At 46.7% G+C, this 12,096-nt stretch overlaps 1 protein-coding gene across 8 annotated transcripts in view; it reads right to left on the bottom strand.

The window, feature by feature from the left end:
* The window catches only part of NHSL1 (NHS like 1), a 187,896-nt gene that overhangs the window by 105,970 nt on the left and 69,830 nt on the right, over positions 1–12,096 (bottom strand). For 2 of the 8 annotated variants that reach the window (XM_063329485.1, XM_063329487.1), the window contains exon 1: positions 4,762–5,416. The exons of the other annotated variants lie outside the window; for them this stretch is intronic. In XM_063329485.1, coding sequence (XP_063185555.1) covers positions 4,762–4,966 — 205 coding nt within the window. In that variant the 5' untranslated portion in view covers positions 4,967–5,416. Of the gene's footprint in view, positions 1–4,761; positions 5,417–12,096 lie in introns of those variants that run through there. 8 annotated transcript variants of the gene reach the window in all.

Raw genomic sequence — 12,096 nt, 5'->3', positions numbered from 1 at the left:
CATTAAGGAATGAGACTTGGCCCGCAGAAAGCCAGTGGCAGCCACCTTTTGAACTGTGTTCGGTCAGTCTTTAAAAGACTGCAGTTATCTGAGAAACAAGGTTTCTCTGACTAATGACTCCAAGTAAGTTTTCCAGGTAGTACAGCCTGCAGTAAAAAAGCAGCCAAGGCTTTTGACTTGCTCGTGATGCAGGAAGGTTGGAAAGCAACCAAGTGAAATAGAGGCAGCGTGTAAAAAAATTAGAGTGTTAGGCAGGGGCAGGAGCTGGGGGGAAAGGGAGAAACCTCTTTTCATGTATTGTCACTGCGGCCAGACATGACTCCTAATTGTGCTTCTCCAACACCTGGCCCGAAGATCACTGTTGGAAGGGAATAACAGGAGAAATAAGGTCACTAGCTCAGGCATATTTAACCGCTTTGGAGAAACATCTTCCCTTGCACTGCATCCCTGCCGGCACGGCGGGGAGATGAGCCAGACCAGCCGTGAAAGCAGCACCGCTCAGAGCTGCAGTCACAAGCTCCCCTTTTCCAACCCCCAGAACCAATGGGAAAGGAGGAAAAAAAAAAAAAAAAAAAAAAAGGAAAGAAAAAAAACCAAACCAAACCAAAACAGAAGTCAGCAAAACTTTGTAAGACGTTCTGACGCTGAAACGTGACTCATCTCCTTTTCTGCAAAGTCAAAGTAAATATGGTGAGATTTGTACCATAAAGTGACTTGTGTGTTATCTCTATTCAAAGTTGACTTGCTATGTCATAGCCATGGAAAACAGCAGAGGCCCACGTGAAAGACTGTTATACGTTTCCACGTCAGAAACCCTTTGCAATGCACACAAGCACCTTTGCTTCAGTTTCAAGAAATAACTCTGTCAGTGTTTTTTCAATAATATGTTGTTTAAAAGGAAAAAATGGCTCTGAGCTTCAGCCCGAAAACACCTGGGGGCAGGAGGAGCACGCCGCCCATTTTACATGCCTACCGCACAGGAACCCACTGAGACATGGAGAACAGCCCCCAAACCAGGACCTGCTGCATTTTCCAGGAACCATGAGCGAGCAAACCGGCCCTGCTTCTGGTGGGAATTTTAAGCTCAGCCGCTGCAAAAAATCAAGCTGTTCTCTGAGTTCCTGCTGAGCACACCAGAAGCAAGCCGTGCCATTAGAAGAGCAAAATAGATGAAAGCTAGAATGTCTACCAACAAAAAGCTTGGACAAAAATCAAAGTCTGACAGGTCCTACACCTGCCTCTTCAAAGAAGCTGCACGAGCAGCGGGCGTCATTGCGCAGATATCTTCTGTGAGGGAAAACAGGCTGTTACCCCTCGCGCACAGAAGTTACGGGGTGCTCACAAAGCTGCCCCACGAGCCCACAGGACCCTGCTCAGCAGAACACGCCTTGACCGAAGGAGGTGGCAGAGCAGCTACACGACACAGAAGTCAGCATCCGCCACTCCAGTGGTTTTCATGAGATGGACGACTCCAGTCAGCAGCAAAGGTGCCTGGGTACCACTGCCCCGCAGCCGCATAAAGTACCGTCAGCTCCACGGACTCAGTCTCTAAGAGGCTGGATGAATTCAGATCGACTCCAGCCATGCTGGCCTGTCCTCTCCCCTTGGAGCAACCTCCGGGAACACCAGTAACAGAAAGGGATGAGGAGTGCCTATGCCAGAGGAAAAGGGCACTTGGAGCACGCGTAGGCAATAAAAAAAAAAAAAAAAAAAGTCATTTCACCTCCACACACGCTCCACAATAAAGGAAACTTCTGCTATCCCAAAAAGTAAGAAATCTGAACTAAAAACTCAGATTAAAGAAGAGAAACATGGGAGTTACAGTGTGCTCTCATTTCAAAGGTCCTTCAGCTGACTGGGGACAAAGAGGGCTGAGCAAGAAAATGTTTCAAACAACAAACCTTTTATTTTACTATCAACTTTTACCATCTCTTTTCGAAACGGCTTTATCAGATGTGAAGTCTAGTTGGTGCTACCCGTTCCAAAACGCTCTGCGCTACTGTGGACCTTTCAGAAACTGAAGAGCGAAGCAGCAGCCCCCTCCTTTGGCTTCCACACAAACAGAGCTTCAGCTGCCCAGGACATGAGGGTGTGCCCCGGGGTTGGGAGTTAGCATTTACCTTTTTTGTGTTTTTCTTGCTCATTTTAAACTGACAAATCCAACCAATCTGGCTGCTGGCTACCGTTTGCGAGCTCCCGGTTGCAGCCAATGCAGATTAGCCACTTTGCTGGTGAAATACCAGGCAACACATGCTGCCTTGTGCCTGTCACCTAGCAGCCTCGTGGGAATGCAATATGAGACGGGAAGAGCAGTGAAGCGGCAAAAGAATAAGAGGTTTATAAAGACAGGAAGAGAAACAGCTCAGAAAGAAAAACAACAATTCCTTCATTTCCAACTTCTGTTAACACTCCTGCCCGTACATGTACAGTTAGGGGAGGACGGAGAGCCCGTGATTTGTCAGGCTTACCCTTTTACCAATTTACCTGAGGACGAACGGGGGGGGCAAAATTATTTTGCTGGATGAAATTTTAATAGATTTTCAGCTAATTTAAAATAAAGAGTATGGGTTTTGACATAAAACTAGCCATCCTTCCAGCCTGTTGTGCATCCCATTTCTTTCTAGCCTGAATTAATTTTAAGCAACGTGGTTAACTCGAGCACCAAGGACAGTATTGTTTTGAGCCCTGAGTTTTACAAAGTCTGGCGAGGAGTAATGCAATGGTCCAATGGAGCAAGCTAATTCGAGAACACAAGTATTCATTTATCACACATGTTTTGCCTTTGAACACAAACTCAAGATGACGACTCGGCCAGGTACCGAATACTCAGACTGCTCCGACACCGGGCAAGCCTGACTCGCAGCCCTGGGTGAAACACTTGCAGCCACAACAAGTTTCTCCTGCCCCAGTCTACAACCCAAAACTCCCTTCAGCCCTGGCATCCCCTGCCAGTTTGTCAGCTCCCTCCAAGCAGAGGATTCCGGTCAGACAGAATTGCACAGTTGGATTTACGATCCAGGCAGATTTTACAGGTCGAGCCAAATTGTACCCTGCAAAGGGGAAATAAGCCCTACATAATCTATAGCTCCCTCCACCTTCCTTTCAAAAATGATGTATTGTCATCTCTGCGATAGGCAGGCAGGGAGGCTTTCATAGCTTGCTGCCCAATTACGGGAGGAATTCTGCCCTCCCCCCTCCAGCCTGTACAACGGGCTCTTTATGTAAATCACTCAGAAAAATTAATACAACATTAATCCATCAGTAAAGCTTCCTTTCCCATCTCTGCCTTGTGGCGGGAGCGTGGGCTAAGGAAGGCATCACGAGAAATTTTATGGAAGCCGTGTGGCCACCAGCAGCGGGACTGCCTGGTTCTGATCCACAGCACCCAGGGTCCCACAGGCGTTAGAAGCGTATCTGACGTTGCTGCTCAACACCAACACGCCAACAATCAGAAGTAAAAATCAGCCACCGGTTGCAAATGCAAACTCCCTTTGCAGAAGTTTTTCAGCAGTGAAAGGGGTTAAAAAACAATCTTCAAAGCACAGATTAAAATCGTCTCCCAGCGTGCTGGGAGCCACGCACAAGCGTATACATCCTGTGTTAGTGTTCCTGCATCCAAATCATTTACTAAAGCCACAATTTATTCTGACTCAGAACTGAAATTCTGGTCAAAATCGCTATTAACTGCTCCCAGAAATGAAAAGAAGTAAAAATCCTTTTGAAGTTCAAATGTCCTTGAAGAGCCTGCCTGCCCTTCCAAAAGTGACCGTACAGCAGAACTGAGTCTACCTTACACTTTCTATTAACAAACTAGTGCTCTAGCAGCACTAAAGAAATTACAATCAAATCACTTCATCAAGTATTTTTAACCAAATACACGACTGCCTACCAGCCAGTAAACACACTGGTAATGGTAGCTCGCCATCTCAGAGAAACAAAGTTCTGAAATTTATTTTGATTTATGGTAAATATGAGGTATGCTTCAATAAGTACCTGACAAGCTCCACTCAAAAAAAAAACCAAAGTACACAAAAAACAGAAGTACTTTTTAAGAGTTTCATATAAAATATACTTCAGGTTTGCGCATTTCAAGGGTTTCTTCAGAGCTGCCTATCTTGCATCCTAGATCTCCCTCCTCCTGTCTGTGGAGCATCACCATCCCTTCATCTCTTTTATTTTACATTTGGGACCTCTTCCCAATCTGCCCTCGTAAAATAAAATACACTTACAATTTTCCAGCAGGACCATGAGGCAATTATCCAAAAAACATCCAGTCTGTCAGAAGTGGAGTCTTAAATGGCTTTTGGTACCACAGAGAGAGGAGAGATTCCTGCAGCACCTGCCCAAAGGATCTGCCAGGGGTGACTATTGCCTACAAGAAGCACAATCACGACTTAACCTACACACCACACAGCCAGGACTTTTATGTTGCCCAGATGGGAAATTAAAGGTTTTACTAGAAGCTTTCACAGTTTTAACCTAAAAAAAAAACCAAAAAAAACAAACAAAACAAACAAAACAAAACAAAACCAACAAAAAAAAACCCCAAACAAAAAAAAAACCACCAATGCCAAAACTCGGCAGGGTAATGCTGCACCTAAGCTTTTGTGCTGCCCTCTTCCTCCTCCTCTTCCTACCCCACCTGCGGCTCCCATCCGGCTCAGGCCTCCCAGCGGGACCCGAGCCACTGGACAACAACCTCACGGACCAGGGTCTGACACGGCAGCAGCAATCACAAGGGTTAAAGAGAAAGCGAGTCACCTTTTCTCTGCTGGCTCCTGTAGGTCCAGTTCTCGTCATCCTCGTCTACCTGCTGCAGGCACATGGAGGAGAGCTCACCATCGCTGCGAAACAATCTCTTTGTCTGCCTTGACAAGGAGGAGAAATTTATCCAGCTTACAGCACGCGAGAGGGAGCCTGGGTTTTGTTTGAGTTTGAAAGACCTCGAAACACACTCCTTTTTCATTTTCTTTTAAGCCAGCTACTGGCCTCGGTTCCAAAGAAACCTTTCTGAAATTGTTCCCGTCCCCTTTCTCAGTGTTTTTTGCGGAAGGCTAAACAATTTCAATGCGACTTCCGTCCAGGTTTCTTCTCGCTGCATTTAAGCCAGCACACCAGTATGGAGGTGGGTCACCGTGCCAGCGCGGCTCCCCTGAAGCTGTTTTGATACAGCGCTTAGGGAGCTGCCAAAGAAAACAAAGGGGAGAAAGGCAGCAGAAAGTGGCACCTTGCAGCAGCTCAGAGGAGCATGGAACGGCTGAGCAGAATATAGCACTAAGGCACGTGTTTTCCCCATTCTCCACTCAACAGCAAAAACTGTAGCTCCACTCTTCTCCCTGGCATCGCTCCCCGGGAGCGTGGCACGCCATTCAGTCCTCTCTTCTGGCTCATCAGAAACACCCCGGGATGAGGGAAGAGCAGGCAGAGATCATGCCCCAGCATGGCACAGCTCAGGAGGGACAACGGACTGACCACACTTCTGCCTGCTCCTCATCCTGGCTGCCCTGCTCTCCCTTCGTGAAAAGCCCTGTTGAAGGAGCTCCAGGACGGCTCTCCTAACAATAAAACAGGCTGCGTGGCTATCGCTTAGGATTAGAGTGAAATACGATAGGCTCGCTCGCCTAAAAGCACGACCGCAGAAGCAAAACTCCTCCTTTCCTCAGCCAGCTCGGTGGCAGCGCAAACTTCTGAACCCTGCGTGCAGAAATAGAAATGCACTTGTGCACCTCTGCGGACTCAGGGGGAAGACAAATAAAATTCTGGAGCTTGTCAACGCCACAAGCGTCCCGAGCAGCATGCTGAAAACATTAGTGCCCCTGTAACTTGGTGGTACATTTAAAAAGCAATTAAATACAAGTGCATAGACACAAACAAAATCTGCGCGTCAGCAGACTTTTTTAGTGACCAGACTCCCACTGGGGTGACTGCAGCTCACAAAACAGGTTTCACTCCCAGCTGTGCGATGTTCTGCCACCTTCTCTTTAGACTAGCAGCTGGAAAAAGCACACCATGGTGTGAAGGTTTTAAAAAGTCGGGCGCTACCAAAAGCTGCTGCAATGCCAAGTGTTTGCCCTGCATGCCAGCACCAGTGCTGCTTCCAGGAGGGAGTGACCCTGGAAGGGGGAGAGGCAGAGGCAGCATTTTAAAGTAGACAGAAGTTGGCAATAATACCGAGGTTTTGCCCAATACTCATGGTTTTTGACCCGGGATTTGGGATTTGTCACTGAGATGCAAGTTGACAAAAAACACACAAGTTTGTATCTTGCAGCAAAACAAGAGACCTGAATGTACAAGATACCCAATAAAATCAGCTCAGTGAATTCTCAAGGAGATGCTGGTAGCAAGGAGCCCTGGGGGGAAAAAAAAACACAAACAAACAAAACCAAAAACCAAAGAAGTGTCACCTATCTGAAGAATAAGCATTAATGCCTTAACAACCTAATGGCTGCAGATGATGTTAGCAAAAGGACAAGCAGCTTAAGAAAACAAGGGCACAGTGTTTCGGCTCTCGAGCCATCAGTCAGGTTTACACTATTGCAGAACACGCCCCAACCCCCTGGCAGATGCTCTCGCAGGCCTCTGGATTCTGCTGCACAGCCTCTTCAAAACCATTAAAAACAAAGGCTCCGGCTTTTTCTGAAACTTATGGTTGTCTGACTCATAATAAGAGGATAAGGTTTAACCCACTGACTGGGAGGCAAAAAGCTAAGTACTGTATCAGATTACCCTATGAATCAACCAGGCACACCAAAGTGACCTTTGGCTCCTAGTAACGCAGCACAACGGGCTGGCCAACTGTCTTCTGTAAATAATTTAATAGGCTGCATTTAAATTGAGCTCGGCCGGCGAGGTAATGCATATGTACATGTACGTCCACAGGCCTTCCACCACTTCCCAACGTCGGTGGTGGTGTAGTGGGGTTGGGGAGGGGGGCTGGGGGGGTGCGAAATGGGAGCAAGCACTGCTAATGTTTGCTTTTCTCACTATGTCATCAAGTCCTTCCAATGTGAAAGGTTTTGTCTTAAAAAGACACACACCCCCCCCATCCCAGATGAGACAAGAGACTTGGGTGGGGTCTGGGGGTTTTGTTTTGGTTTTAATTCTTTAGACCGTTTGTTTAAAAGAAGATTTTGAGAATGTGGGGTGACATACCCCTAGAGACCCAAACACTGGAATATCCGCTTTGGGGTAGTCCATGTTCAAATAGTCAGGATTTAATGTCAAAATCAAAGACCATGTTTGAAATCAACTTACTGTTTCTTTTGAGAAAGAACAAATATTTGGAATTGCCAGTGCCACAAAATACAGAGAACTGTAAACTACCACAGCTATTACTGGCTAAATTATACAGAGCCAGATGTATAAAGACCTGGGTAGAATCTGCAGAATCACAGTCGTCATCTCTACGCTTCTCTACATCTTCTCTACACTTCTTAGAAACAGAAGATTAGAGAAAGCAAGAAGAAGGAAACCTGTTCAGGTTAACCCAAAATGCAAAGGTAAAATTCCATAGACCTGCCCAGAGTCTTGGCAGCAATTTGATTTTAGACATTTATTTCCCTGACCTGTCTGGAGCTCTGCCTTTGTATCATGGTCCTGAGTCACAACTTGATGATGCAAGGGTGAAAACATTGCCGCGGGTGACTGACCATAACATTTCCACTGTTACTGTAAATACAAAGTGGTGCAATGCTTTGTGTTCAGAGTTTGGTATTATTATTATATTTCCTTGCAGGGAAAGATCCATCGCGGTATTGTCATTACCACGGAATGCTGTCTATTTGTAGGTGACAGGAAGCTTAATATCAGTGTATATTGTTGCACGTTTGGATCAAAAGTACATTTCCCAAGATCAAGAAAGAATAGTGATTACCATTTGAAAAAACAATACATATTGAGGCCATTAACACCAATGGATTTGCAGTTTAATCCACGCTTTAATCAGTAGCCCAGCGTAAGGCCAAGGAGTTGTAAATTTTAGCATCTGACACACTTTAGAGGATTAAGTTTAACTTTGTAAAACACTCTACAAAGCCATTTAAGAGAAAAAAGGTACGCTTCTAATAAGCTTAGATCATTTTCCAACCTGACTATTTTCTCCCTTATTAAGTCGTCATACAAGTAAACAGGCTTCATATTTTCCAGGTTACGCATCTAAAGATTAAGGCATTCTTTTTGGTTCATCTCAGTAAAAAAAAAAAAACAACATGAAGGAATCACAGAAGAAGAAACCCAAGGCCTGAAGTAGAAAGCTAAACTGGTTCCTCCCCCCCCGGCCCTTTTTATGTTTTTAGAGGTGAACAAGAGCCTCACATGCCATCAGGATTTTTACCACCTATCACAACCTGCTCGTCAAAGAATTCTCTAAAAGTTGTTAAGCAAACACATATACGTGGCTCACAGCCACTGCGTTTCCCTAAGGCCAGCAAACAAAGAAATTGTTGCACAGAAAAGGTTTCGGTTCAGTGTAAAAAGCCAACAAAACAGAAAGGAAAAGAAAAAAAAAAAACAACCCCCAAACCCTGCAGATGTGCTCTGGTTTTGGTTGGGCTGTGGTTTTTGGCACAATTCGCATGTTAGTTTAATTCCTACATTTCCTAGTCTATCATTTCTGATGACTCAAGCAGACAGTAACAAGGGTGGTTCACAAGTACAACTTCCCAGCGCAGCCGCTGCTCCATCAACCGAGAGGACACCTCTCTCTCGGGCTTCCTGGGTGTCTACCTTCAGGTGGTAACAACTCCTCAGCACATCGGTCACAAAGCCATTTGGATTAAGCACAGTCAAAAGCCCATTGAGAACACCTTGCCCGCAGGCTCAACCCTTCACTTCACAGCTCTTGTGGCCAGCAAAGGGCACAGGATGCCCGGCAGCCCTGAGAGACCCTCCATCCCAGAAACTGCCCCAACACCGCTGGATGCTCTACATAGGGACGCCTTCCCAGCGCCGCTCATCATCTCCGGGCGGAGATGCGTGGGAAATTCAGTAGCTCGTGAACCTGACCTCCATCGGAGGTCTTTATCTACAGCGTACCTGTTCTTACAGGTATCCTATACAATGCTCGCAAACCCGTAAAGTAATCCGTATTCCTGCACGGTTGTTTACAGCAAAGCAGCCACAGCGAGCGTTTTGGTATTACAACAGGGCCTCAAACTTCCCATTGACATCTTGTCCCTTTTGGGGAAAGCACATAGCGAGAAACTCTTTCCTTTCCAATCTGTGTGGACCTGAGAGGGAAAAAAAAAAAATACAGTAAAGAAGGAAAAGGATCAAAAATGAAGTTACTTGCCCAAGATCACAGAAGGGATAAGCAGCAAAGCTAAGAAAAGAAAGTAGGTCTCCTGGCTACCGGCCTCGCAACCTACTTAAGTAGGCCCCGTCTCGCACAAAAAGCAATGCCTATTAATTGCTTCTATCACAACCATTACAGAGCCTTTGAATGCCCTAATTACAACTGAAAATTTCCTTTCTGTTACCTATTTTATCCTTTTAGGATTTTTTTTCAACTTAAAAATATACCACGCCATAAATGAGTACCTAAAAGAGAAGGTAGTTCTGTACTGTAGGACTGCTCCAAGCATCCCATCTACATTCCCAACTTTATTAGGTCCACGGGGGAGGGGGGAGAGAATCCCCCTAAAACCAGGGTGAGAGTTTCTATAAAGCCCTAGGCTAACCTGGCCTTGCTGCTCCCCCTACACCAGCTGCATGTGGGGGCAATTCCCGCCTGGCCAACAAAATCACTCTTACTGCAAGAGAGGAACCGAGCAAGGAACACAAACAAGGCTCTCACACAATTTGGCTGTTAGCAAAAAAGATATTTATATTATAGAATAAGTCGGAAGGGACTTTTAAAGGTCATCTAGTCCAACCCCCCTGCACTGAGCAGGGACATCTTCAACTAGATCAGGTTGATCAGAGCCCCGTCCAACCTGACCTTGAACATTTCCAGGGTTGAGGCAGATTTGTAAGAGAGGCAGAACAAAGACCAGAATTACCCAGAAACAAATGCTGCTTTTCTCTAAAATAGTTTGATGCCAAAAGAGCAGGCAAGTTAACTGTGCCTATGACACCTACCTGCATCAACTTGGTACAAATACATTCACAAGGTCTGGGGGTATCAATCAGCATAATTCCAGAACCGACAGAAGCCCAAAATTTCAGAGAAAATCTGCTTTCAAGTATGCAAGAAATCCTTGCTGGGTAAGAGTATGATGGATATTCTGAGGGATACAGGAGGAAAGGGCTCAAACTACTGTAAGTTTCAGCCTCGTCTGTACCTGTACACAGCTGAGTTTTACCTCCTGGCAGCCAATAACTATTTTCCAAATAAAGCAGCTTTTATTTATTGGTAAATAACTTTATTGGTAAAATAACTTCTGTTCTCTCAGCACACACGTGTTGATGTGAGGTTTTATGCCATTGTGCAACCTAAGGGGACGAGTAACAGGACTTTGATGAATTCATAGAATGATGACAGTTGGAAGGGACCTTGAAGATGACCTACTTCCAACCCCCCTGCCATGGGCAGGGACACCTCCCACTAGACCAGGCTGCTCAAAGCCCCATCCAATCAGGCCTCGAACACCTCCAGGGATGGGGCATCCACAACTTCTCTGGGAAACCCGTTCCAGTGCCTCACCACCCTCACAAAGAATTTCTTCCTCATATCTAATCTAAATCTGCCCTCTTTCAGTTTAAAACTGTTACCCCTCATCCTATTGCTACACTCCCTGAATAAGAGTCCTTCTCCACCATTCCTGTAAGCCCCCTTCAGGTACTGGAAGGCTGCTGTAAGGTCTTCTTGGAGCCTTCTCTTCTCCAGGCTGAACAACCCCAACTCTCTCAGCCTGTCCTCACAGCAGAGGTGCTCCAGCCCTCTCATCATCTTTGTGATCTCCTCTGGACCCGCTCCAACAGGTCCTTATTCTTTCCTGCGTGGAGGGCTCCAGAGCTGGACGCAGTACTCCAGGTGGGGTCTCACCAGAGCGGAGCAGAGGGGCAGAATCCCCTCCCTTGCCCCACCGGCCACGCTGCTTTTGATGCAGCCCCGGCTGCGGTTGGCTTTCTGGGCTGCCAGCGCACATGGCCGCCTCACGTTGAGCTTCTCGTCCACCAGCACCCCCAAGCCCTTCTCCCCGGGGCTGCTCTCAACCCCTTTTCCACCCAGCCCGATCGCAGACGACGTGCCGACAGCCCTGTAGCTCACCGGCGTCCGTCGGCGCCCGGCAGGTGGCAGCAGGGATCCGTCCCGCTGTCCCCAGCCCGGGGGTGCCGGGGTCAGCCCCGCTGTGACAGCGACACAGCTACGGTGACGCGCACTTGGGATTTAGCCCTCAGCCATTCTCTTACGGAAAGCTGTTATTATCTCTGCTTAAAATGTAATTAACAATTTTAGTGTTTATCGACTCGGGCGTGACAAGTCACTAATTAAGAAAGCTCCCACCAACTGTGGCCACTGCCTCGGTTCCTACACGAGTCCTCCCGGGTTGCAGGGCTCTGCTTTCATAACACAACACCTTTTTTAAAAATCTCGTAACCATAGGGTCACCTCTCCTCCGAAGCTGAGGCTTGGCCAGGGAAGGACTCCACTGACAACTGTTACCCAACACATCCCAAGTGTTGGTAAGTCTGTGAAGATTAACTCTTTAAGTATTGAATTTTTGAGGAGGGAGTAAGTTTTCTGCCTGAAGAAGAGACTTTATCTTCCCCCCCGCCACTCATCTGTTCATTGAATCACCAAAAGTTACCAATAGCTGTTCAGATCAACGCAAGGAGCCACTTAGAGGGTCTGGGAGAGAAGCTGGAGAGGTGCTACAGAAGTAAGGCAGCATTCACTGCCTCCTTACTCCTGCACCACAGACCCTTTCTCCACCAGGCACCTGCTCCGAACGGCTGTCCCAGCCGACACCAAGGATGCTCCGAATCAAACCACCCCCTGTATCTCCCTGGGCGGCTCCCACCTCCCAGGAAAGCTGTGTGCTTTTGTAATACCTTGTGTCTCTACTTCAGATATATTCCTCTCTGCTCAATCTAAATTGTAAAATCAGTTTACTCTCTCCTACGACTTTACTCAGCATATGTTATGTTCATACG

Source organism: Chroicocephalus ridibundus, chromosome 3 (assembly GCF_963924245.1).
Source record: "Chroicocephalus ridibundus chromosome 3, bChrRid1.1, whole genome shotgun sequence".
Classification (NCBI taxonomy): Eukaryota; Metazoa; Chordata; class Aves; order Charadriiformes; family Laridae; genus Chroicocephalus; species Chroicocephalus ridibundus.
Note: the sequence above shows the minus strand (reverse complement) of the source record. Positions and strands in the feature narration are given on the sequence as shown.